This window comes from Chaetodon auriga, chromosome 17 (assembly GCF_051107435.1).
Source record: "Chaetodon auriga isolate fChaAug3 chromosome 17, fChaAug3.hap1, whole genome shotgun sequence".
Lineage (NCBI taxonomy): Eukaryota > Metazoa > Chordata > Actinopteri > Chaetodontiformes > Chaetodontidae > Chaetodon > Chaetodon auriga.
In genome coordinates this window covers 20,287,544-20,314,889 of record NC_135090.1, presented here as the reverse complement: position 1 = coordinate 20,314,889, position 27,346 = coordinate 20,287,544, and the positions used below count along the sequence as shown (strand labels likewise).

Sequence of the window (27,346 nt, the reverse complement as noted above, 5' to 3'; positions counted from 1 at the left end):
TACAGCAAAAGGCCAAAATCCTGTACTTATCTAACACATTAAAACTATAATGTTTATCTAAAACTGCCAGTTTAAACTGATTCAACAAAAGACAAAAGACAATGTGCACAAAATGTGATGACTGCAGGAAAGTGAGATTTATTGGGAGGGGAAATATAAGGAATATGACAACAAGCTGTTCAACTACGAGCCTCAAAGCACCGCAAATTTAACCTTAACTTATGACGTCTAATCCCCCTGATTTTCTGATTCCCTCCCTCCATCTGTCCACCCACCCGCAATCTTTTGCCAACTCCAATCCTTCGCCTCGGTGGCAATGGAGCAGCTCAGGATTCAACCAGCTGGAAGACAAAGGAGAGAGAGGGGGAGAAAAGTTTTGGGTGAATTACAGAGAAAACTCAACAAGCCCTGACTAATAACACCTTTTTGGTCATTTAAATGCTGGAACTGTCAACGGCAATGGACAAAAAGAGCACGTCCATCGCCGAGTGCAGTTCAAGTGCACACCGAAAAGTCACATTCATTTATGGGTGAACGAAACAAACAAGGTTTGAATTCTAAATCTACACATTCACAGCTTTCAAAAAGTGACCAATAAAAAATAAACCAAGGCCTCACTGAGCACAGGATGGAATATTACGGGAAGTTCAGCATGAAATTGTCTGCTTGAGCTGAAAAAGAGACTGAAATCTGCCTGCTGGGAGTGCCGAACATCTGCTTTTGTTTTTCATCACAACAACCCAGAGAGAATAGAAACACATCAGTATTCAAGGGAAGGTGAGAGTGACACAGTCTGCATGCAAGATGTTTCCACTGAACACAAACAGCAGGTGACAACAGAGCCGGGAGGAATCGAACAGGTCAGGGAGGAGCCAGGGATTCAAGGACAAAGTCCACAAAAAGCCAAAGTCACAGGAGGTCCAGAGGCCCAGTCTGTCATTTCCAACATGTGAAATATTACAGAAATGAAATCCCTGCTTCTGTTGATATTTCAAACAACTCAAATGTCATCCCACAACTCAGTGTGCCAGCAAGAATCAATGAAGAGTGTTTCTGTGGAGCTGAGCATAGCGAGCCAGCACAAACCTGCGGAAGAAGCAGCTAAAAACCCCTTTGGGAGCAGCGGAAACAAAAGCCTGAAATCAAAACATTTCCGGAGGGGAATTCGGTTTTTTTTGAGCCACCGGCGTCCTTCAGCTTTCCTCTTTGATCCGGCTCACTTCACACGGACTGTGATGTCAGTCCTCCCGCCGAGAGACGCCGGCGCAAGACACCAAGTCGTCATCGTTAACTTTCAATGTCACTGATAAAAAAAAAAACAAACTAATTTCCATCCGTCTGAGAGGGTGTTTGTCCAACTGGCCGCTGAACTCTGGACACTGCTGTGAAAAACAACTGGAGACAAAGTTCACATGGAAGGACTTTAAGAAGCTTTCAACAAGCTCTACGCTCGAAGAATCTAAACAACCTGAACAAGGCATTTTACACACGAGCAGCAGGCACTCTTTCTGAAGCAACGTCGCTCTGCTTTCATATCACATGGTTACTTATTGTCACAGCAGGAAAACTTGCAAAAACTGATGTTTTTAGGCAGTTGGTGGCAGCAGAAACAGGGTGTTGGCACAGCAGTGACATATCATCACCTTGCTTACTTGCTTACATATCCAGCAGGTTCAGATAAACATTATGCAGACGTGTCTCTGAACACCTGATGAACAGAAGTCTAATATTCTCTCTCTTTTGTTTCTGGTCTCTAGCAGACTCTTTAGCTGCTAAGTTGCTAACTGTTTGTCTCCTGTCCTGAAATCATCTTCCTGCTGCAGCCAAACATGACGCCATGAGAGCTGTGAGAGTGAAGCAGAGCGGTGAAGCTGAGGCCGGACAGCTAAACTCAGTACAAAGCCAGGGTGTCCACAGCTATCAGACACGTCAATTTAACGCTTTTTTTTGCCTTTTCAAGATCATTTTTAACCCACATCTTTGGACAAATCACCTTTTTCGAGCATTGCAGGTAAGCAGTACACATATTCTGGCAATACTTGTTCTACTCTTCATATATAACGTACACAACCTTCCACGGTTGATTTTATTTTGTGTCTTTTTTACTGTCTATTTGGACTCCTTGTTCTCTTCTCAACCTCTGTGTTTTAGTCTGCTGTTGTAACAAGAGAATTTCCCCGGCGTGGGATCAATAACGTCTTATCTTATCTCTTTTATGTGGTGCCGTCCAGAGGAAGGTTTGATGTATGAATACGGTTATTATAGCGAGTTAAGCTACATTTGCCAACACACAAGTGCAAGCATAAAGTAAAACGACAGCATTAGGCTCAGCGCTCGGTTTAAAGATTGGTAACATCAGAAACATGGACTTCACAGAGAAGAGCTTGACTCATTTCAACAAGAAGAAACAGAGGAATGAAATTAGATCAAATGTTTGTAGCAATTAAAACCTCAGAAATTAAGACAATTAATTACATTTAAGGTAAAATTGATTCCCTGCAAGCTTCAGCTTCTGTCGGTTCATCACGACGACTGCCGGCTTTCACATTATCATTTGATAAATATTGATCGAATGTGCTTTAAAGGCACTGGGAAACGATGAAGACTACACATTCACAGTTTGGTCTCAGTCATATTCAACAACCAAAAACTAGATCACGCTTTTGTCTGAACAAAGGAATGATGTGTCAGTGCCTCTTTACACATCCATTATTATCCATTAACCAGCATCAACAATGTAAAAACGGCTCCGGTGCGCCTCATTACAGCACTGTGTGTCTAAATATTTGGTGCGACTCGATAATCAGCACTCCCACTGCTTCTGACACACAGATTTATCTGAGAAGTTTGGTCTCTCGGATTATAGTTTGGGCTAATAAGATTTCAGAAAAGGCAGACAGGAAATCACATGCATCACTTTCTCAGACCAGCGATGGCGTGGAGCCACGCTGAGCTCAAGTCAAACACCATTCAGGCCCAGAGGATTAATTCAGCTCCTAAAACACCGTCCAGTCCGCTTCACAGTAAAGTGCATATTGATTTAGAAATAAGCCGTATCAATCAAATGCTGAGTTAATTTTTAACAGGTACAGTCTGTCAAACGTCCAAAAGGTCATTGAGTCCGAGAGAGTGAGAGCAGGACTTGAGCCAAGGAGGAGAAGCATGAGGAAGAGGAGGAGACAGCAGGTTATTGATGGATGGAAGAAGAAAGGGAAGTGTGTCATGGGTGAGGGGCAGGGGGACACAGTAAGAGGCCTCATCTGAACCCCCTGATGTGTCAGTTCTGTGGTGAGCTGAGGAGGCCTGAGATTAAAGCATCAGCAGCACCAAAACCTGCTGCTGAAGCAGATTTTCTCATGAGTGACTTAAGACTGGTCCCTTCTACAGTCTGCTTAACATAGACCAGGGTCTGTCAGAGCCTGACGCTGTGCCACCCCCAACCCCTCCACCACACACAACCAAGACATTACTAAAAGTATGCAGATTAGCCTTTAGCAGTTCCTGTGTGCAATCGACTCATGGCTGCACACAAAACTATCACTGGGTTACTCTGATACTGAAGAAAAGTTAAAACATGATGATTCTCAGGCGACGTCTGGAGTTATGAGGAGGGTCTTTTTTCTATGATTTCTAAGCAGATTTCTTCACTTGCACTGGGCCACGAGGGATGACGATCGCCTCGGAAAGTGTAAGTCGCACTGAGTCAAAAAAAATGTGCATCATGTCTGTGTGTTCACATTTAACTGGAGCTCAGTTTTTGACACAAACTGCGGAAATCGGGTGCTAAAGGTAAAATACCTCAACTGCCCCAATGAGCTGTGTGTCACAGCCATGGAAGCAAACTACAATAAGGAGCTTCCCAATGCTTACATTTTGCTAAAGGCCACTGGAAATGACTGGCAGGTGGGACAATTCATGTCTGCTGTGTTTCTATGTTAAAGGAAGCGAAGGAGGAGGAGGAGGAAATACAGCTGGAAGGAAAAACAGGAGATCTACTGAACGTGCACAAGAATCAGACACTGAGGAAGAGGAGAAAAGGGCAAAGTCATCGATTAAACAAGAGCAAACCTGTCCAGCGAAGGCAAACAATATGCAACATCGATGTTTTTAAACGCCGTCCGATGAAAAGCATCTGTAGAAATGTGCCCGGCATTCTGCTCCGCTAAATGTCAAAACCTTAAATCTCATTTCTTTCTGGGTGAAAGGCAGAAGCAGCAGCAGCAAAGTGCTCAGCGTCAGTTTGGTTGGCGGTTATTGATCAGCTCTACACTGGCTTGTTCTCTTTCAGACTCGATTTTGTGATCAAGAGTAACAAAAATACAACTTTAAATCCTTTCTGTTTCTACAACAGGGATCAGACGGGTGGCACGTCGTGACTTTCCTGAATCGCTGACGCCACATTGAGTCTCCATCTTCCATGTTTACACCTCGCAAAGTTACATTTTGTTGCCACTGTGACACTTGATCAACTCTTGTATAATCTTCACCCTTGAGGGAAGAAAGAACCCGTTGGAGGGGATACGGGAAGGATGAAAAAGGTTTTTAAATGAAGAACACTTCGTCTTTACAGGCGGTGGCACGGGCGGGGACTTCCGTGGCAGACGAGAAAGCAGCGACGATGGAGGCGAAGACGACACTCGGGCTCTTGGCGGCGTCGACGGCCGTGTGCAGGCCCCTGGCGCTGTAGTACTTCACCAGAGGGACGGTCTGCCGGTGGTAGGCCTCCAGGCGGGAGCGCAGCGCCGTCTCGTTGTCGTCGCTGCGGCGGATGAGCGGCTCGCCTGTCACCTGAGTGCAGACGAGACGGGAGAAAACACATGAGAGGAGGGACGAGGAGGGAGAAGGACTGAGAGGTAACACCTGCAAACGCTGCACGCAGTTTCACCTCACGCCGACAATTAGGTCAGCTCTCTCATCTTTCTTCTCACGTCGCTTATTCCTGTGCTGCAATCTGTCTTTGTGTTAGTCGACAAACAGAAGCTTGTGGAAATCACAGCCTCCTTTCTAAGCGGGGGATTGTGTCACTGTGTGTGTTGCTTTGCTTGGAGATGAGCCACTTAGTTTCACACGCAAAGCACTGATGGAAGCGCTGATCCGACCTGTGGGACTGGAATCCACACCAAACCTGGCTTTATAAATCAGATCAGGAATCAGCCACACGTGACGGATTCACATTAAATACAGTTTACAGTTACTGTTAGTTTAAATCAGCATGAAAAAGCAGGAACATCTGTAAATCAGCCTGTATTCACCTATAAATTAATATGGATGATTCATACACTGTCTGCTGTGCACAGCATGAAAGCCTGCTTCAGTTAATTAAGTCCCTGAAGGCAGCAGGACACACATGTTGATAAATCTGCAGCCTCTGGATATGTAATGCACCAGAGTGCAGAGCCATTAGCGCCGGACGCATCGAGTTATTCATCAGTTGGTGGATGAACATCTAAACAATAACCGATGACCTTTGATACACGACAACGAAACACGGCAGGAAACGTCACCTGGAAAAACTTTTAGTGCCATCAATAAATCAATCACCTCCCACCTCAAAGCCAAATGGTCTCTCCTCACTGGGTGGCGCCGCAGAGCAGACCGCATGTTGAAAATATTAAGAGACATCTTTCCAATATTCAGTTCTCCAGTGCTGACATCTCATGGCAGATTTGAACTTTTCTCCTTAGTGATGTATTTAGAGTTCATGACGTGTATCTGGAGTTAATGAGCTGAATCAAAGGATGGTGGCTTTTAACCAAAAACATTTCCATTTATTTTAATTTGGAACAAACGTTTTATACACTCAGACTGCGTCAGAGCACTTAAGGCTGAAGCTGGCTGATTGTCACCAATCTCCAGCCCGGCAGTGATTGGAGGTAGGTGGCAGTTTAGCCAGAAGTGGTTTCTAAGTGGGTTGATAGTGAAACTACTTACGTCATCCTTCATGGGCTCTTTGGGGGGGTTGAACTCCTCGTGGTAGGAGCGGCCACTTGGCTGATGAATTAGTCTGGGGAAATGGAGGGGAGACGATGAGGAGGACAAAACAAGGACGGAAAAGAAATCAAGAGTGAGAGCAGAGGAGGAGGAGGAGGAGGAGGACAGATGAGGGTTAGACAGCCACAGTGACTCACTAACTACTTAACTGTCCTTTTCACATCCCACATTCTGCCCTTGTCCTACTTGGGCTTGGAAAGGCAGCAGCCGGCCTCCTCCTCCTCACACTGGACCCCCATGGCCAGAAAGATGGCCCATTGCAAACCGTCTTCTGTTCAGTGTGGCGTGTGGATAACAGAGCGCTTATTGTGAAGAAAGAGGACAGATATTGTGTTGCAAAACACACAATAAAAGGTTTCACAACACCGATTTTGTAAAGCGCCGACACGTGTTCAGATGAAGGCCTCTGAAAACACGTCTGCCTGTTCAATGTGTGGGTCAGCCTAAAATCAGAGCACAGCGTGTTACATTAAACCGTGTCAAAACTCTTACATAAATAATGACCTGTTGCACAACGGAGGCAGAGATGGAAACGTACCAGGAAACAACAACACACTGCCAATTAAGTTGTTATAAGGGTTGAAACTTTCTCTTCAGTCCTCCCTTTGGCCTCAACCTGCAGCGCTTACGTAAGCGAATCAGTGCCAGGTCCCACCAGAAAGCGGCACAGCAACATTTATCAGAGCATCTCTGCAAAGTAATGCCGCTGGACGCTCGGTGATGAGGTGACTTCTTGCGGGCTGCGCAGCTGCTACTGTTGGGTGATTCACTTGTGCTAAAACAGACACAGTCTGGGCACGATTAAGGACAAAACCAGGTCGTAGACAGGCGTAAACAAGCCACCATCACTGAGGTGGCCCACTGTAATGTGTCACCACGTCTGTAATAAAACTGTGGAGGACACTTTGTAGAACCTGTTGCGTGATAAAGTCTGCCTTCAGTGGGCCGCTGCTGGACCGCAGACCTCATGACAGCATATATGTCTGTGGGCACGTGTCCATAAGTATTTAAATTCAATGAAAGGAATCAAGGACTGCCAAGGTTGTTTACGATTTATGATCATAATCAGGCATGCAACGCTCGTTTGTGGCAGGGAGACAGAAGCGGGATGTTAATGTTCCTTTTCCCCCAAAACCTGCCGAAGAAACAACTTCACACTCGTGTTTTGAGAATGAATAACTTCACGCAGGTCACCTTCATCCGTCCCACTCAAACACTTCTGCGTATACGTTCAGCTCGACGGTGCCATCGCAGTAATGCCAATGTCACACAGCAGCGCTAAGCATAAATCAGCTGGCGACATGTAAAACTGGATGTGGCTGCACCATTTGTCTCTATTCCCTCAAAGGTCAGCACTGTCGAAACGGCTTTCAACTGGTCAGCGTCGCAAATTACAGCGTCCAAGTTTACCAAAGCAGAACTCTGAACTGAAAGCACCTTGAAATCAACAGATATTTTTCTCATGTGAACATTCAATTCATGTCCTCGTCTATCAGATAAACACTTCACCTTGAATTCATTTACTGCTTTCTTTTCTTAAAACCATGAAAATAATTCATCACTAAGTCATGACCTGTCGCTGCCTCTGACATTCAGTTTTTTTTGTTCTATACACACGTCCGCTTTGAGCTGCATGAAAAGTGTCAGCACACAGTTTAAAAGTGCAATCGAGCGCTGAGCAGCCACAGTGTGCAGCACATTTCGTCAGGCACGGACATGTTGACTTCTTTAAGGATTCCACCTGTGACCTTGCAGCCACGGGACGCTCTCAAACCCTTCAGGCCACCTTCGCTGCTAATCGCATGCCTTCACGCTCCACTTCTCTCCAACATTATCTCACTGTCCCAGACTCCACTGTTCACATTAATCAATCCACCTGCCCGGGTGGATTCACCACGCGGACAGAATGAGGAGCTGCTCAGTCAGCATCACGGGAATCATAAACCCCTGGGAAATACAACAGATTGAACACTTTCTTTGGTCTTGAATAATTCACTCTCTCTCTCTCTCTCGGCTCCTACCTGCCACAGATCCGACGCACCAGCAGAGAGTCGTCGACGGCGAACTCGATCACAGAGTCCAGCTGCTCGCGTCTCTTCTCCAACAAGTCGTCCAGCTGGAGGAGACGAACAGAGGGTGTCAAAGATAAGACGGGACGGACATCTGTTGTTCAGTACAAAAAGCTCCCAGCTCTTAGATCTCCTTCTCTCTTTTCCTTCCACTTCTGACTAAACAAAAACATCAAGAGAAAGTCTAAAATGCTAAATGATATTCTGTAACACACAAAATAATGACAGGACCCTAAACTACAAGAGAAACCGGTGCTTTAGTTTGCAACATGTTCTTACTTGAGGTATTCCTTCATTCCTACTTTCCCCTGTTTTAAGTATATTTGATATCATCTATGTATACATATTTTATGTGTGTAGTGAGCACATCTTAGCACAGACTGGACACAGAGAAACATCCAAATATCCTTTAAATTTCTCTTATGACCACAAATTAAATCCTAACCATCTCTGCCTGTTTGACTGTGCGAGGGAAGCCGTCCAACAGGAAGCCGTTCCTGCAGGCCGGCGTGTCCAAGTTCTTCTCTATGAGCTCCACGACCATCTCATCGCTGACCTGCAAGTGAACAAAGACAAATGTGTGAACAGACATGAATCTATTCACACGGTAATCCGCTGCATTCTGCACAGTGACAGCTCTGTACAGAAGTCACACACAGTATCAACAACAGAGTGACCTTTACTACACAACACAATGTGTTAACACAGTTCAGTCGCTCCTGATAGACATGATAGGCAGTAAACTTCCTTCATGACAATAAGAGGAGAACTGGCAAACAGACTTGTTTATGCAGTAAATCTACATATAAGCAAACACAAACCGCTCTGAACTGAGACATAAGTCACATGATGAGACCCTGAAAAGGAGACCGAGGTATAGTTCCACTACCTGATTCATCTGATTGACCTATTAATGGGCAAAACTGACTCAGCTTTCACCAATTCGCATGATTGTTGGCGAGTTTATACAAGCCTGCTTTGACCGTGAATGCCCCTTGTGAGCCTGCAAGGTGGAGACACCCAGTGGAAAAGAGATGAACTGCGCCACAATATGAGGCTGTGAAGGTGCAGTTCATCTCTCTGTGTGATCACTCGGACGGTTAGGAGTCATTACAAAATATCTTCGTGTTGTGCTCACCTTTTTTCTGGCGTTATTGTGTGACACTGTAATCAGACCACTATAAACATCATCCCTGCACCGTCTAATATGCAGCGTTTCATTAACTCGCTGTAATTCAGCATTTAGAGAATATTTCTCCTTCCTCTTCCTCCCCTGAAGAAACTCTTAAGCCTCTTAAAAGTTCTCGTCCTTCCTCTGAACAGCTTTTCACCTGAGGAGGTCTCTTATGGGCCAAGATGCTCTGTGAATAACTTTTATCTCAAGCAGGATCGAGCCTCACCTGTGAGGTGAAATTCTTAGAAAACGTCATCATTCTACGTCTCAGAATATGAATGTGGTCCCAGAATTCATAACCTGTGATGAATCCGACCTTCATGAAGTTTTTGTTTAAATGGGTCATTTCGGAGGCTGGAGGCGTTTTCAGTATTTGTCCACCTTATCTATATCGCTGAGGGTGTGAGTGTGGAGTGAGTGAACAGTTGCAGGTTCTGACCCTGCAGAAAGGCCGATGGAAACGTGTAATGTGATTTAACACTACGTACAAGATCAGCTAGAATCACAGTGTCATGATCGACGGCCTCAATCAACCAGTAAAGTTGCAGTTTACATCCATGTCTGTCCAGATGTGAAAAAGGCAAGTTCCCTCTATATTGACATGCAAGAGTCCAGTGAATAATTTCCAGTGAGAAACACGCTGTTTTCACTTAGAGACTATTTTTACAGAGAAGTACAGAGGACTGATAGAGAGCTTCATCATATGGCACAACCACAATCACCTGAAGCTCAATATCAGCACAGCCAGTGAGCTTGTGGTGACTAAATACTTCAAATATACACTGATGCTCCACCTTCGTCAATCAGCACATTTTCAAGGAGGACACCCAAGTTCAGTGTCACCAATTCAGTGTCTGACTAAATGTGAAATATGGTCACAGTCTGTCCTTCTGTTCCTCAGTTATGCTGTTGAATAATGACCAGAAGTGTTTTTGCAGAACATTATGATGTGACAATGAAGCTGACCTTTGACCTTTTGTATATAAAATGACATCACTCTGTTAATTTATCCTGAAAAAAACATGTATGATTCCTTCACTTATGGCCAAAACTGTATTTTGTGAAAGATCTTATCAGTTGATCCTTTTCTCTGCCTTCATTTTGACATGCAGCAAAGGGCTGCAGGGTGGAATCAAACCTGGACCTTATTCAGTTCATCCTGGAGTCCAGGTGCACCTTCGAGTCAGATGTGATGGAATTCCCTCAAGGCGTTCCTGCAGTACTGCGTTAACAAGTATGGGAGGGAAGGACAGACAACCCGAGAACACAACACCTTCGTCTATATTTGGCTGCGCTCCAACTTGAAGGAATGTGAAGTTTTCAGGAGAACTCGGGTTGGCTGCTCTACAGCTGTTGCACTTGTTTTTCCAACATCGTGGAAACCATTTTAGTGGTAAATGTCATTGAAGACAAACAAAATTGAGACATCTAGCCATGAGGGACTGAACATCAAAGGCTGTAATGTCAACAAGGAGCCTCAGAGAGGGCAAAGGAGTCGAGACAGAAAAACACGCAGAGCTCATGAGAAGAAAATGAGCAGAAATGTTACCAGTTTGCCAGAATCCATGGTCTCCTTGAGCCTCTTGCCGAGCTCGGAGCCCGAAGCCACCATGGCCCTCAACATGTCTCCTGTGGCCAGGTGGCAAACACAGTACTTCTCTGCCAGCCGGGGGGCCTGCAGGGAGGAGGAGAGCTCGTTCAGGATGCATAATAAATCACAGAAGGTGCAAATTATCACCACCAACCAGACAAATGAAGAAGAAGGTTGGCTGTGATTTTCAACCCACTGATTCTGTCGGACCACCTGCAAAAACATGAAAGCAGCTTGTGTTTTTGAGACCGAAGAGTTTTGAGCAGCAGAGATTATCTGATGGCAGCAACACTGAACTTTAAAGTTGTGCAGGCCAAGTGACTTCTGGACCATATTCAGCTGTCATATATATAGAACTCAAGTGGGAAAGCTGATGTTTTGCATTTGGCAGCATGCAACATATGGAGAGCAACAAGCAAATCAACAAGGGCCTCAAGATGACTTTGATTATCACATACTCTACTGATCGTTTTCTTAATGATTTAAAATCAAATAACGTTTTGTCCAACCAAACACAACGACATTCAGTTTACTATCATACAAGACGAGGAAAAGCAGGAAATCCTCATATGTTTGAAGCTCGGAACAGAGAATATTTGTCACTTTCTTGCTGAAAAACTATGAATTGAACATCAGAAAAGTTGCTGATAAATCCTCTTATCGGCTGAACCTACTCATCCAAACCAAGTGACTCTTCAGAGTGTTTTCCTGGGAACAGAAGACTCAAACCAGATGCTCACATGGTTAAAGACAGAGGAGACTGAAGACACAGTGTGCCTGTGCACTTCAGCGTGCACGTGTCACAGATCTGAGAGCAGTTCACAATGTGGAGACGTCACACCGCAGACTGAAGGAGGTCACTGTGACGTGTTCTTGGTGGTCGGGTTTCTGCCTCCAACCAAGTTGCAACACAAATCTCTCTGAAAAATGAAATTATGAAACTGGAGTCTCACAGAAAAAAAGACATCGATGTGCCTTTCCTCCTAAAGTGTCACCCACAATGACCTCCATGACTGCTTGTACTTTGGTGGACATCTTGCAGTTTTCTAGACAGATGGTTGGTCTCACAAAAATGCATGTCAACACTAGTCAGCATGTGTAGAGAATTACATGTTTACCGGCTTTAAAATACATAATGGTATATCTCCAGTTAGCCTTGGAAGATGGATCTACCTGCAGCACTGGTTTGACCGGAACAGCTCCAGGCCAACTTACAACTGAGCTTTCTCTTGTATTTAGGTATGTTCACATACATTTTACAGTCAAGGTGCGGGCCAGCACCACTGTGTTTCTGAATCATTTGCTAATTGCAGCACTTGGACATGATTTTCTACAATTACAAATAACAGAGCTGGCGACAAAAGCTAAGTTTGACTCTAGACATTCGGGTTTTAAGAGGTAACTTTTGACAGGGAAACAACAAAAACACACAAGCGTGCAAATCTACATGGCGTTACATGTTCCTTAAAGTTAGTGAGCTAACTTCACCATGAAACTGACCCGCGTGTTTCCGTTAAGGATAACACAACCTTCATCTGAGCAGAAATAATCTTTCCAGCTGAGTGGGAGTGACAAATGGAAACGGGTAAAACAGGGTAGGTTAGCATTAGCATTAGCTGGTAGTACAGTAATACCGACCATGCGCTTAACGCTGCAGTTTTTCTAAGCTAACGGCTAACAGCTAACAGCTAACAGCTAACAGCTAACAGCTAACAGCTAACAGCTAACAGCTAGCTAGGTTAGCTCGCATTGGTGTGTCTCTCTCTCACCTGAGTTCCCTTCCCGGCTCCGGGTGGACCGAGCAGGATGGCACGGATACCCTCCTGCATATCGGCTATGGCCTCTTTCAACTGTGTGCTGGGGGCCATGTCAGGACCGGGAGACACCAGGGCAGAAACTTTAATAAAGTCTGTCTGTGCCGTCCTGGTGACACTTCAGCCAAGTTGGCCAGGAAGGAAAAGGGACGTTTCCGCCTCCTTTTTTGCTACACCGGTTAAACCCCACCCTCTACTGGAGAATACAGCGTTTGATTGGCTGTCAGACATCTCTGTCAGAAATCGTGTGCGTTGATTGGAAGGAATCGTGCGTATCCTAATTTAAATGCTTCAATCCGAGGTATTCAGTATATTAAAAACTGTTTTGTGTCATGTTTAATTTCATATTCTTTCTTTTACTGTTGATCATAGTCTTCCTTTGTTTGGTGTTTTCAGCAGGTGCCTTTTTTGTGCTCTGTTTTTTAAGCCCTTGAGATCTGGCGAAAAAATATGAAGACATTTTTTTAAAAAACGGCCCAAAACAGTCACATTTCTCAAATTACAAAGGTTATCTTGATTTCACTTACACTGAGTAAACTCTTTGACTTTGATAGTTTGTTTGATAGTGACAGCACACATTCAGACCGAAAAAGGAATAAGCTGTATTTATTTGTTTTTAATGTTTCTGTTTTATCCTTTTTTCCATTAAAACAAATCTTTACGCACCATCAACCCAGTTACATGACACGAAATCTCATCACTTCCTGTCTGAAACAATCTATGTGGGACTTCATTGCTGAAGAATATAAATAATATGGGGTGTTGTTTTTTTTTTGAAACAAAAAGGGAAGTAAAACAGTCATGCAAATGACCCAATGATTACCAGGGTGTGATTTTGGGGAAGATGTCTTAAAAGCCCTCCCCATCGTTGGTTTAGACAGGAAGCATTTGTTTGCTGTGAAACTTTGACCATCTCATTCACCCTCACTGATGGTGAGCCACAACGGTAAAATGACTGAAGCTGATGTAATTTACTCTGATGTGAAGTTCACAAAATCGACGGGAAACACCACTGGTGAGTCATAAATATGATACTTTATCAATGCATCTATCTATCTATCTGTCTATCTGTCTGTCTATCTATCTATCTATCTATCTATCTATGTATCTGTCTGTCTATCTATCTATCTATCTATCTGCCTTCTTAAGTGGTAACATGTGCTTCCCTCTTCCATGTCGAAGACTGTTGCTAGAAATTTTTAAGAAAAACATTTCCGTTATTTGTTAGAGTTTGACTGAAATCTGAACTTTAATCTTCCTCCTTGTCAGTGTCGGGCACGTATTCGCAGCACTTTCATCATCACTTTGGTTTTGTGACACAGGGACAGCTGTCTCACCGGATGAAACAATATATGCAGAAGTCAGGAAAAAGGAGGCGCCCACGGAGCTCTCCGGTGGGTAAAAACCAGTGTTTGACAAACACACAGTTGAACTGTGGCCTTGAGTCAGTGGTCTTCAGGAGGCACAGAGCAACCTGTCTCAGTATAAAAAGAGGTTTTCTTCAATGAGCTTTCTTCATCAGACTCCAGAGCTGGTGCTGCCTTTGGAGACTCTATTAAATTAGAAAATAAAATAGAAAAGATTCTATTGTGCACAATGAAATTTGCGCAAGAAGACATATATTGTGTACAGCAGAATGTATGAGAGCAGAGAAATAAACTCTGAGAGCCTTGCCTCAGAGAATTAATCAGTTTAAATATCAAACATAGTAAACAAGCATTAGATGTCAGATGCGGAAGTATCCTCATTTAACTTTAATCATCTTCAGTGTTTGTACTATAAATATACATTAAAATCTAATTCAAACAAATTGGAGACTAAATATTTGGAGGGTTAAAGGGCAATTAGCAGGATAAACCCGTGTTGTTGTTGTTGTTTTTAAATAAAAGCATGTCTGTGACTTTATTTTCACAGATAAAAAAATAACAAATTCGAAGTGCAATAAAGAGAAAACTGGCATTTTGTGTGTTTCTCAAATGACAAAAGTTTAGAAAACAGATGTGCATAAATATTACGAACATTACGAGTGTGAAGAGACGAACAGCATCAGGAGCTGCCAGTGACGTGAGCTTTAACTGATGGAATCAGAGCGAAAGTGGCTTCACAGGTTAAAAAGACGCTGTTTTAAATGAGGCGGCCTTCATTCTTTTCTAAACTATCTTCTGCTTTCCCGGCAAATGAAGAATAAAAGAAACACAATCCACCAGCAGGTGAAGCCTGCTTCATCGTAAAATGGGAAGAACAAAGAAATTCAGGGTCAAGATGAGAAGAGGAAGTGAACATGAAAAGCGACAGAACAGTACTGACATTTGTGATGTAAAGTGCTAACTTCATGTTTCCTGTTAGTGTTTTCCACATGCTGCTTCACACTCAACATCCACCAACTGGACGGTGTATTTGTGTGTAGACATGAGTACTCTAATGTTTGAGTGTCTGATGTTTTATCCTAACCTTTCAAGCGCGCAGAGACTCCAAATAATTTGACTTTGAAAGTTTAGTTAGAAGAATATAACAATATGAACATCTGTGCAGTGGAGGAATGTAACGAAATACATTTACTAAAGTACAAAGTCTTGTATTTTCATTCCACTTTCTATGTCTACTTCATTACGTTTCAGAGGGAAATACTGTACTTTTTACTTCAGTACAATTATCTCAAAGTTTTAGTTACTAAATACTTTATAAATTCACAGAGCAGATAAAGATCTTAGAAAATATGACGTTTTATTACAAGACTCAACACGTTGGGACGCTGCGTAAAACCTAAATAAATCAGAATGTGATACTTCAATGTGTACTTAAAAACTAGTGTACTAAAGTGCATGTAAACACACTGTGTGTCTTCAACAGGCTCCCAGCAACAAGCATTACCAAAGGGAGGGTCAAAGGTCACATCAGAGAGAGTGGCCATAGCCGTTCTGAGCGCTCTCCTGGCTGCTGCTGCCATTGCTCTTGGCTTTTTCTGTGAGTTTGTAGAGAACTGGAGGTCCTTCAGGTGACCCCAAAACAGGAAATGATGCAGTGTGATAGAACAGCTTGAAATGAAGTGAATCTCAGCACAACATTGAGATTTAAGTTCTGTTTGCTATATTTATCTCGACGGATGTTGGAGAACGATAAACAGACTCGTGCTCATCATCAGGCACTGATTCATTTATCAAATGAGTGTTTGACCTTTACTAACTTTACTTTCCTTTTTAAAAAAATCAGCTCATAGAAACATTCAAACCATGGAAGAAATTCAGAAGCTGACAGCAGAAAACAAAAATCTCACAGGTCAGTTGAATCCTGACAGGTGAGGCGTCTTATTAATCTGTTTATTATCGAGAAACTCAACTGACTGGAACATCTTTGGTTCTCTGTTCAGGTTTTCAAACAGAGACGATCCTGATGAAAGACAAATCTTTTTGTCCTCTTTCATAACAGGGAGACGCTGTGAAGAAAAAATCTGTGTGCAGACAACGTGTCCAACACCTCCTGACGGCAAAATACGTAAGTGATGGATTTTGCTTTCTCGCATGTTTGCATCCTGTCATGATTAAAGAAACAGTGATGGATTGACAGATAATCTGATAAGAAGTCAGACTGACAATCTACTAAAAACATATGAAGTGAAACTTCTCACCTCAAAGTTTCTGCTGCCGTCAAGTCACATGTGACTACAATCAGTGATTTGTTGCCCCTGACTGAAGTCTTTGCTGTAATCTCCTCAAAGCTGGGACATGTCTGAAATGTCAAGAAGGCTGGGAGAAACATGGAGGACACTGCTATTATTTCTCCATCAGTAAGTCACCCTGGAATAACAGCAGAGAAGAATGTCGACGTAAAGGAGGAGATCTGGTTCAGATAGACAGCAGAGAGGAGCAGGTATAACACACTGCTGCAGGCTCATGGAGCTCACATCCTTATGTCTCTGCATCAGTTAACATGATCTCTCCACACATTCAGGCATTCCTGCAACTGAAACTGCGAGAAAAGATGGACAATCCTGAGGACAAGTTCTGGATCGGACTGACAGACTCACTGGTAGAGGGGAACTGGTTGTGGGTAGACGGCTCACCGCTGAACACGAGGTCTGACTGTTGTTAACGTTTGTTGTCACTTTCCAAAATCAGCATTCCCAGTTTTATTGAACTGGTTCTTTCTGTTCTCGCTTAGTTGGAAGTTTTGGAGCGTCAGAGAACCAGATGACTGGACAGGGGACGATGAGGATGGAGAGGACTGTGTGAGGATGGGAGAGAAAGGATCAACAGCCCTGAACACTTGGTTTGATAAATCCTGCAAATCGGCTGAAAGAAGTATTTGTGAGAAATCAGCAGATAACGGACAAATAAAGTGTGTCTGAAATGTGGCTGAGCTCAAGATCACTCTGCCTGTAAACAACCTCAGTACTCCATAACGTTGAGCTAAGTTACTGTTACTCTGGTAATGTGAACAAATGAATGAATAAATAAAGCAAACATTAAAATACTTGCTCAGCAATTAATGAAGAGATCCCAATAACAGATCAGCAGTGGTGGAGGCAAATATTTAGATTCTTTACTGAAGAAAAACTATTAATTCCACACTGTAAAAATACTCTGTTGCAAGTAAAAGTCCTGCATTAAAAATATTACTTAAGTAAAAGTATGTGTGTATCATCAGAAAACTGTATTATGCAAAGTAAAAGTACGCAGTTCAGAAAAATGTCCACTGTGCCTGATCTGTTATATCTGATATCATTAGATTATTATAACTCATGCATTCATGTAAAAGCAGGATCTTAATGTTGTCGCTGGTTGAGCAGGAGCTCATTTGATGATGATTTTCATTGTGGATTAATCTGCTGATCATTTTCTCAACTGATCAAACCTGAAAGTCGTATAAAAAGACTTAAAACAATTTAAATGAAAAGCAGTAAATCTTCACACTTGTGATGCTGGAACGATGAATTGTTTTCGACTCACAGCGGCCAATTACTTTTCTGTCAATCGATCGATTGATTCAACTGCTGTCGGCCGTGTTTGTACAAACTGTTGTAGTTTAATTTATAGTGAAACATTGTAGCTCATAAAATCTTTGCAAACATCTTAATTTCTAAAGTAACTAAATCTTTCAAATAACTGCAGTGAAGTAAAAAGTAAAACATTTCCCTCAGAAACGTAGTGAAGGAGAAGTACAAAGAGGTCTGAAGAGGAAAAACTCAAGTACAGATCTGAGGTACTTTTACTTTAGTGAGTACTTCAGTAAATGTACTTAGTTACATCCCCGTGCACAGAGCAGACGGTGATGAGTGCCACAGCAGCATGGGGTCACTGGAGAAATGTGTTCAACTGTTGTCAATCATAAATTGTCTTATTTTGCTCTCTTTGTAACTTTAAAGCATTTACAGACAAGATTCCTCTAATAAAGTTTGTTTACCTCCAATCCAACGTCTGCAGTTAATAAAACCACAACTGTGCTGTTTATGAGCCGGAAGAATAACAAAAATGTTTGAAGAATTTTGTCTTTATTGAGACCAAACAGCTGCAGTCTATTAATGTCTTGCTGGTGTTTGAGCAAACTAAACAAAGACATTTACTGAGATATTTCTGTTTAATGCAAATTTCACAGAAACATCGATTTAGTTGGTTTATAGTATGAAGTGCATCAACTGCACTGTAGACAAAAAGGATCTCCCACCCACACATTATTTTTTCATGATTGCGTTTTCTCTGCTTCCTTTAATGTTTTACTTCCTTCCACTTCTCTCCTCTCGATGTACTTATATATTTAGTCAAACTATTGCAGAAATACATTGACAAATCTTTAGTGTTTCAGCATTTTGATTGTGTTATCATCGAAACGTCACTGTCAGGTTGACTGGGACTGTTTTAAATGCAACGCTCTTCAGATCTGCACAGACTTTACAGACAGACGTTAAATGTATGTTAACAGGCAGCACAACTACACCTGTGTCACCCAAAAATTTGCACTGATAAAGATGAAACGTGTCACTTGTTTTCTCAAAGTGAATAACAGGCGGAGCAACGTCCCGTCTGTGCCCTCGGTGTCACAGCAGAGAAATCATTTCTCTTTATCTAAATTAACAGAAATGCAAACAGTTATTCAAACGTAACAAAAGTGTGATTTTGAGGAACAAGACCAGATCAAATAAAGCCTCCTCCCCGTCTCTGAGGCTGACGAGCAAAGCGAAGAACAGCAGAAGTTTCAACAGAGGACGTTGGCGGTGTGCTGCACATTGATGTGAAGATAAAACACCGAAAAAACAGGAGGCAGAAGCATCAGCGGTGAGTTTTAAAGATGTGGCTTCATGTATCACTCATACCATCTGTCTGTCTGTCTGTCTGTTTATCCAATTCTGCCAAAGCTTTAGAAGAAATACCAAACATTTCCACAAGGATGTTTGTTCTAACTGTAAAATATGAATGTTTGGAGAACAAATGGATAAAATAAAATCTCCACAGTTACACAAATGAATTCCAGTATTTTAGTTTTGTGCTTTGTGTCACAGAGAAAGTTTTCTCAGCACTTATTCTGAAGTCAGGAACCTGGTGAACTTCCGTAATGAGCCACCCAGAGGGCTACGTAGAAGGTAATAACCAGCGACGGAACGTAACTAAGTGCATTTACTCGAGTACTGCACTTAAGTACATGTTTGAGGTATTTAAGTGTTTCTCCTTTTTGCTACTTCCTACTTCTGCTTCACTACATTTCACAGGGAAATACTGTACTTTTTACTGCACTGTGTTTGTGTTTGTGTTTGTGTTTGTGTTTGTGTTTGTGTGGCAGCTTTGGTGGCTTCACAGATTCAGAGACTTCATACAAAAATCAATAAATCAATGAATGAATTCTGATATATTGCTAAAGATGAAGCGACCATAATCCTGTGATATGATGTGTATATGATTCTGAAATGAGCCATTCTGCCTAATGAGTACTTTTACTTTCAGTACTTGAAGTATGTTTTGGAGCTTATACTTCTCTACTTTTACCTGGCTAAGGTTTTGAATGCAGGACTTTTATTTGTACTAAAGTATTTTTACACTGTGATACTGCTGCTTTTAATGAAGTAAAGGATCTGAATACTTCCTCCACCACCTGTAATAACCAGTGATGTGAGCCAACAGGAAGCTGAACTGTGATCAGCCAAGGTCATCATGAGTCATGTCGCGACTGTCTAACCAAACTGTGTACTCTTGCGTAAGAGCAGAGTATCTGTGTGTAACATGAACAAACTGAGGCCTCCTTCAGTGGTGCATCCTTTAAATGCAGAATAACATGTGATAAACAGATTGATTTGAAGGTTATGGATGACTCCTCTTTCACAGGAGTGACAATGACTAACTTGTAAATGTGCCAAATAAAACAGAGTTCTGGGGTTTTTGTTCATGTTTTTGGGCACAAAGTGAGCACTTGTCAGGACTTGAGCTGAGCAGGTGAAGTGTAGACTGAGACTGGAGGCAGGTTTTGAGTCCCACTTTAGAATAGGAAGAAACTGCATCACTGACTGCTTTCTGTCATTTTTGCTGAAATACTTCCTGTTACAATAAAGGAAGCCGAGGTTGAGGTTTAGCTATTCATATGTCAATATAATGAGATACTTTAAAAGCATTCAGTGCGAACGTGGACACATTTAACAAGTCCTGAAAGATTCAGAGGGAAGCATGAACTTAAAACTTCTTATTTTAAGAGCAGTTTTAAGTTAATGAAATCTCAAAACCTGCAGCAAAACGTGGTTAAACAGCCAGTCAGAGATCTGAGGTGTATTCAGGGGGTTTAGGTCAAATGCCATCGTTTGTTTGGTTTTCAATCTCTCTGTGTTTCCTGACTGTTGCTTTCCAGTCAATCAAAAAACAAAGGAACACAATCATCCACCGGATCAAGAGATGGTTAGTTCACGGTAAAAACGCAGCAAAGAGAAGAAGTTGAGGCAGAGAACAAATGTGTAATTAGTGTCACAACAGGAAATGTGAGCGTCCTGTTGTCTGACGCAATGGCAGCGTTACACTGGTAACTGCTGAACTTTCGAGTTGCTGAGAGGTGAATCTGTTTACATTTGGAGAGAGCCGAGCTAGTTGTTTCCCTTGTGTTTCCAGTCTTTATGCTAAGCTAAGCTAACAGGCTGCTGGCGGTAGCTTCATACTCACCTTACAGATATGAGTGACGTCAATCTTTCCATCCAACTCTCTGCAAGAAAGTAAGATTTACATTGTTATTGTAGCTCACAAAGTGTTGCACGATTCAGCAAAGAAAAAGTAAAATGTCATTTTGGGGGCAGTGAATAATCCATTTATTTTAACTTGCATGTTACACGTTTGGACTGTTCTGCTGCACTTAATCGTTTCTGCCGTTACCCCAGCAGTGATATGTTGTCGTGTCCATCCTGTACATATCTGTACTTATTCTCACATCTCTGCCTCTTCTACCTGGTGAACAGGTGAAGCTCCAGCCTCCCAACAAAGCTCGAGGGCAAATGGAGGGTCAAAGGTCACATCAGAGAGAGTGGCCCTGCTGGTTCTCAGTGCTCTCCTGGCAGCTGCTGTCTTTGTGATCTGCCGTCTCTGTAAGTTCGTTATGTGGATCCATGTTGGTTGACTGTGAAAACATCCAGAAGATCAAAAGTTTGACTTTCAAAGCAGTCAGGTGGATTTTCCCATTAAAAACTGAATCCAGTCACATTATTGTTCTTTTATTTCTTTATGTGCTTCATATTTCTGCAGCACAGAAATCACTCTGACTTCATCTTGGAGGAACAATTGTTTTTCATCAAGCACTGACTGATTGACTTGCACTTACTTTTTTCAATCAGCTCTTGCGATCGTGCAAACCCACGAAAGTTTCCAGACGCTGAGAGAAGAGCATGAAGCTGTGATAAGAAACCTCACAGGTAAGTCAGTCAGGTTTGGAAAATGTCGAAAAAGGCTTCAAACTGACAGCAGTGAACAAAAATCTCACAGGTAAGTTTGTCAGAGTGTGTGTTTGAAACAAGTCTCAGCAAGTCACTTTTTCAATTAAAGGTCAGCTGAATCCTGACAGGTGAGGCGTCTTATTAATCTGTTTATTATCGAGAAACTCAACTGACTGGAACATGAAAGTCTTTGGTTCTCTGTTCAGGTTTTCAAACAGAAACGATCCTGATGAAAGCCAAATCTTTTCATCCTCTTTCATAACAGGGAGACGCTGTGAAGAAAAAATCTGTGTGCAGACAACGTGTCCAACACCTCCTGACGGCAAAATACGTAAGTGATGGATTTTACTTTCTAACATGTTTGCATCCTGTCATGATGATTAAAGAAAGATTGACAGATAATCTGATAAGAAGTCAGACTGACAATCTACTAAAAACATATGGAGTGAAACTTCTCACCTCAAAGTTTCTGCTGCCGTCAAGTCACATGTGACTACAATCAGTGATTTGTTGCCCCTGACTGAAGTCTTTGCTGTAATCTCCTCAAAGCTGGGACATGTCTGAAATGTCAAGACGGCTGGGAGAAACATGGAGGACACTGCTATTATTTCTCCATCAGTAAGTCATCCTGGAATAACAGCAGAGAAGAATGCCGACGTAAAGGAGGAGATCTGGTTCAGATAGACAGCAGAGAGGAGCAGGTATAACACACTGCTGCAGGCTCATGGAGCTCACATCCTTATGTCTCTGCATCAGTTAACATGATCTCTCCACACATTCAGGCATTCCTGCAACTGAAACTGCGAGAAAAGATGGACTATTCTGAGGACAAGTTCTGGATCGGACTGACAGACTCACTGGTAGAGGGGAACTGGTTGTGGGTAGACGGCTCACCGCTGAACACGAGGTCTGACTGTGGTTAACGTTTGTTGTCACTTTCCAAAATCAGCGTTCCCAGTTTTATTGAACTGGTTCTTTCTGTTCTCGCTTAGTTGGAAGTTTTGGAGCTTCGGAGAGCCAGATGACTGGACAGGGGACGATGAGGATGGAGAGGACTGTGCGATGGTGGGAGAGAAAGGATCAACAGACCTGAACACTTGGTTTGATAAATCCTGCAAATCGGCTCAAAAAAGTATTTGTGAGAAATCAGCAGATAATGGACAAATAAAGTGTGTCTGAAATGTGGCGGAGCTTAAGATCACGCTATCCACTCAACAATTAACGAAAAGATCCCAACAACCTTTTTGCTTGTAGAGAACACATTTATAAATATTTTTTCATGGCACTTTATCCTATGTCCCTCTGGATAAAGACCAATCAAAAAGAGCCCAGGATCCAGTTCTAATCGAACTGAGAGAATCTCTTGTACAGACAGTCTAACTTCCTCCCAAAACTCCCTCGCTCTTGGACATTGCCAGAGACAGTGAAATAAAGTACCCTTATTTACCCCACATCTATTGCAGGTGTCTGGAATATCCAAATTAAATTTATTACATTTTTCTCGAGTAATATACACCCTCATTGACCAGTTATATTGCAGGAGTCTTAGGCGGGTATTACCTGTCTCTGTATGAGCTGCTTTACAAGCCTTACGCCAATGTTCCTCCTGTAGATCTGTTTTCTATGCATTAAATTTAAACTCAGAAGAATCAGGAGAGAAGTCTTTCAGTAAATCATAAAATTCAGAGATGATGCCCTATCCAAAAGGATTTTTTGTAAAAATTTTCTCCAGTATGGTTACTGGAGGGCAAAACATATAGTGGGTTTGTTTAGTTTTGATAAAACTCCTTAGCTGAAGATATTTTAAAAAATGTTTGCGAGAGATGTTATATTTTCTAATTAACTCCTCAAAAGTAAAAATGTTCCCATTGTTACCATAAATATCTTTTACTTGTTTTACCCCTCTATCTGCCCACAATTTGACACCCGCATCAGCCCTTCCTGGTCTGAAGAAATTGTTGCCCCAAATTGGGCTGAAATAAGAAAGGGAGGAGGGGTCTTTCAAGTATTTCCTAACTTCTTACAAAACAACTATAGGATTAGAACACAATATTTTGAGTTTTTTAGGTACATCTGAGTATAAATAAGTGGGGACTGGGAGATTTATGGAGTATGACTCAATATCCTTCCATGACAAGGGTCCATCTGGGGTGAAGTAAAACATGAACATTCTTAGCTGTACTGCCCAAAAGGACCCCAGCAAGTTAGGGCACTGTAACCCTCCTCTATCGCAGGGAAGATATAAAAGAGACAAACGAAGCCTGGGGCATCTAGTATTCAATAGAAAGTTATTGAACATTTTTTCCATTCAGCAGTCTGAAGGAGGCAGCAGAGGGATATTCTGAAATAAATACAAAAGTTTGGGGAGAGTGTTCATTTTAAGTATATTAATTCTACCAATCAACTCATGCATTTTTAAAGATTTTGTCATAAATCATGTAGTTTGCCAAGGAGTCGCATGTAAAAATATGTTAGCCGACTTTTAGACTGTCTTGTATGTTTTGTGCTATCTTCGCTTGTAGCTTTTGGCTGACGAGATAAAGCATGTTCTAAAAAATTGTTTGCCTGAAAAAGCATTTGAAACATGATATAGTTAAATAAAATCAATGACTGTGTTTTTCATTGGATGAATGAATAATTAAAACATCAAGACCACCAATAACAAAAGCACAAATGTTTACAGCGTTTCAAAAATATACAAATGTTTTATAGTCAGTCGGCTGTTTGCAGTCACATGCTGTTATATGCAGATGGAGGGCAGCGGTCTGAACTCCACACACTTCACATTTTCTAATGTAAGATTATTATATATTGTGGCCACATTGAGCGACCATAATGCATGTTTTCAGATCATTTAATAAACTGCTTTCCTCAACTCTATTGAACTAATTTTCAGTCATATTGTCCAACCACAACTGCAAACTTTGGGTTTTCTCTGCTCATGCTGGTTTATCACCTCTGTCAGACCCTGTGATGCCAGAATCTGTGCTTTGATTAAACCATGCATGCTCTCCATCCTTGCTGTGTCATTCTTTGACAGACATCAGCTGGGTGATGCAGATGTGTTGTGGTGGACTGAACAGCCCATCCAAGCTGACCGAGACAATGATTTATGTGTTCAGGACTTTTATTTTCAGCCATTAAAATTGACATTTAAATAGACAATAAAGACTAAAAAGCTTTTCCGTTTCAGAAAGAGTCGAAGACAACATTTATTAGACACTAGCATATGCGAAGTCTGCGCCAATCACAGCAGGCTTCAAGTGCATTTCTTATTGAAAGACAAAAAAAAAAAAAAAAAAAAAAAAAAAAGACTGTGACTCCTCCAAAACTGAAATCCTGAATGAGAAAGCACTGTTTCACCGGGGAGCCAAAAACATGTAGTTTCAGCTGAAAATTCAGCCACGGAGCGTCAGATGTCTGGTTGGAGGAGATTTGTTCCAAACATCATGAGATCATAAATGAGGGACTAAAATCCTGATTCCAGAAAAAGTTGCTGCCATTCAACAGTCTTCAATTGACTCTGACTATGAGACAAATGATGAGGAGCTCTGTGGGCCGTGCAGCGCTCCAGCAGGGGTGGAAGAAAAATCAGCAGCGCTACCGAGTGTAGAAACAGCCTGTACCGACAACAGTCCACCAGCATCAGAACACACTGAAACTGTACTTTTTACTGTCAAATAAAGCTGTCATTCCCTCAGACTGCTCAGTTCGTAATAGTGAGGGAGAAAATGAATCCGCTTCTTTAAATGTCCCCGTTCTGCCTCCTCAAAACTGAGAGAGCTGACCATCAGTGGTCCTGTTTGACGGATTTTAATCACATAAACTCTTCAGATTTCATCAAACGTGCTCTCTGAAAGTTTACCATTAACAGTCAAGAATAATTAACTCCACCCAAAGAGCGTGCATCGCGATACAACTAATCAAACAGAACAATTCAAGCGCCCCTGATTTTGGATTAATTTATATGATATTCTGAATGTTTTTATTTTCTATGTTTATGTTTCCTTATCTCTGACGTCATAACTCAGTGACGTATTTGAAATGTTTCAAAAAAGGCACTGCCAGAAAAAGTTGGCTCGTGCTGTGCTGCCTAGTTACGGTTGCGACGTCACAACATCACGTTCTTTGGCTTTGATCTCCGGATCAAAGACAAACATTTAATTTGGAAGCTCCTTTGTGGTTCAGTTCATTATCGGTTCAGTGCAGTTTTCAGATCAGTTTCTTATCGTTTCAAAGTTTTCAGACACTACAAAAAAACGACTTTCTCATCGTTTCAAAGTTTTCAGACACTACAAAAAAACGACTTTCTCATCGTTTCAAAGTTTTCAGACACTACAAAAAACTAATTCTATGGCTTCAACGCATAGAGGACAGATGTCGCAGGCCCTTCCACCGAGCATCACTGAGACTCTTCGCCCGCTTGTCCGTCTGTTCCTGGACAAGCTGGCGGAGGTTCAGTGGGACAGGTTGGAATCCGGCTCTGTTGACAGCGCGATCGAAAAAATCGCAATGAACGGCTTCGTGAATATAGTCATGATTACTCATAGTAACGAGGTATTAGGTGAATTCCGGTCATCTACATCTGATGAATCACAGACAGGGGGTTCTATGTCCGAAGCACAAGTCCGTGAGTATCTGCCACACATGTCACTCACTTTTAAGGAGATGAGAGGTGTTCTGGAGTGCGTCCGCTGTCACAGGAGAGAGGAGGTGGTGAAGTTCATCGTTGAACAAGTGATGGCGCGGATAAACTTCGAGCTCTCCAAACGCAGTGGAGACAAGCTGCTGGTCTCCGAGTCTTCCTCCCGCAGGCTCACGAACATAGTAAACGTTATGGTCAAAATGCTTGGATTATGCGTCGCTAGGATTACGTGCGCGTACGGCGCGCGTAATGACACGACAGATCAGCGACGTCCGGAAAAGGAAGATGATGAAGCTAGTACAAGCAGTGGGGGGGATGAAAGTGAGGAGACATCGGGGAGCTTCGTAAGTACTCTGGAAGAAGAAAATGTTTCTTCTGGCAGCTGCATCATCGACAAAACCACCGACGCTGTCAAAGAGATCCTGGAGAAACTGGTGCACAACTTCAATTCCTTCAACTGTTGTGAGGACTTCACAGATGAGGAGTACCACGAACTCCAGTCCAACAACTCCCAGCATTCACACCAGGCAGCGTTTGAGATTGTTCAAGTTATGATGGAAGAACTTAAACTGGACGAGCCTCAGAAGCAGCCTGAACCAAGGGGCACCTCAAACAAAAGAGGCTGCTGGGAAAGAGTGGGAAACAAAACCAGAGGCTTTTTTTTCCACAGATTTGCTAAAATGTCACTCATTAGCTTTGTGGTAAATCTGAGGAAGAAATTTGACTGCCTCCCACCACCTGAAGAAATACTACCACTGAAGATGCTATTTGACCCTGTGGATTGGCTGATACAGGACAGGATCCTACTACAGGCTGACCGGAAGACCAGGAGGGGCACAGAAGAGTTGTCCTTCTACAAAACAATTGCCAAGTACCTTTCCAGCAACGAGCAACATGATCTGATTGAGTGGCTGACTAATTTAGTCTACAACCACCTGAAACAAGGATTAAAACTCAGGACGAACCTCATTGTCGAGGTTCAGACCGAAGTGCACGCTTTCATGGAGCTGATATTGAAGTGGGTCAATCAGCAGGCACGACTGCATGAAAAGAAGAGAGACAGCGTGAGTCAAGCTCTGAGGCAGATTGAGGAGCTAATGGTAAATCTGTCAGCACTCAGCGAGGAATCCTTGGAAGAGGAAAGTGACATTTGTACATCAGGATCTAAGACA

At 42.3% G+C, this 27,346-nt stretch overlaps 3 protein-coding genes across 3 annotated transcripts; 2 read left to right on the top strand and 1 right to left on the bottom strand.

Annotated features, from left to right (window-relative positions):
* Positions 1-115: 115 nt before the first annotated feature.
* Positions 116-12,787, bottom strand: ak2 (adenylate kinase 2). The gene is made up of 7 exons (XM_076754565.1): positions 12,595-12,787; positions 10,784-10,909; positions 8,506-8,616; positions 8,013-8,107; positions 5,932-6,004; positions 4,569-4,788; positions 116-341 (listed from the first exon to the last, which is right to left on the bottom strand). Exons 1-7 carry the CDS (start codon positions 12,691-12,693, stop codon positions 334-336), a joined length of 732 nt encoding a protein of 243 aa, XP_076610680.1. The 5' UTR covers positions 12,694-12,787; the 3' UTR covers positions 116-333.
* Positions 12,788-13,550: 763 nt separating this feature from the next.
* Positions 13,551-16,984, top strand: LOC143335274 (C-type lectin domain family 4 member E-like). The gene is made up of 8 exons (XM_076754563.1): positions 13,551-13,654; positions 13,962-14,033; positions 15,490-15,603; positions 15,850-15,915; positions 16,066-16,131; positions 16,355-16,506; positions 16,588-16,712; positions 16,798-16,984. The coding sequence occupies exons 1-8, from the start codon at positions 13,570-13,572 to the stop codon at positions 16,982-16,984; spliced, it is 867 nt and encodes a 288-aa protein (XP_076610678.1). The 5' UTR covers positions 13,551-13,569.
* A 1,853-nt stretch (positions 16,985-18,837) lies between these two features.
* Positions 18,838-24,801, top strand: LOC143335390 (CD209 antigen-like protein C). The gene is made up of 8 exons (XM_076754787.1): positions 18,838-18,908; positions 19,133-19,213; positions 21,059-21,184; positions 21,431-21,508; positions 21,795-21,860; positions 22,079-22,230; positions 22,312-22,436; positions 22,522-24,801. The coding sequence occupies exons 2-8, from the start codon at positions 19,186-19,188 to the stop codon at positions 22,706-22,708; spliced, it is 762 nt and encodes a 253-aa protein (XP_076610902.1). The 5' UTR covers positions 18,838-18,908; positions 19,133-19,185; the 3' UTR covers positions 22,709-24,801.
* The last annotated feature ends 2,545 nt before the right edge of the window (positions 24,802-27,346 follow it).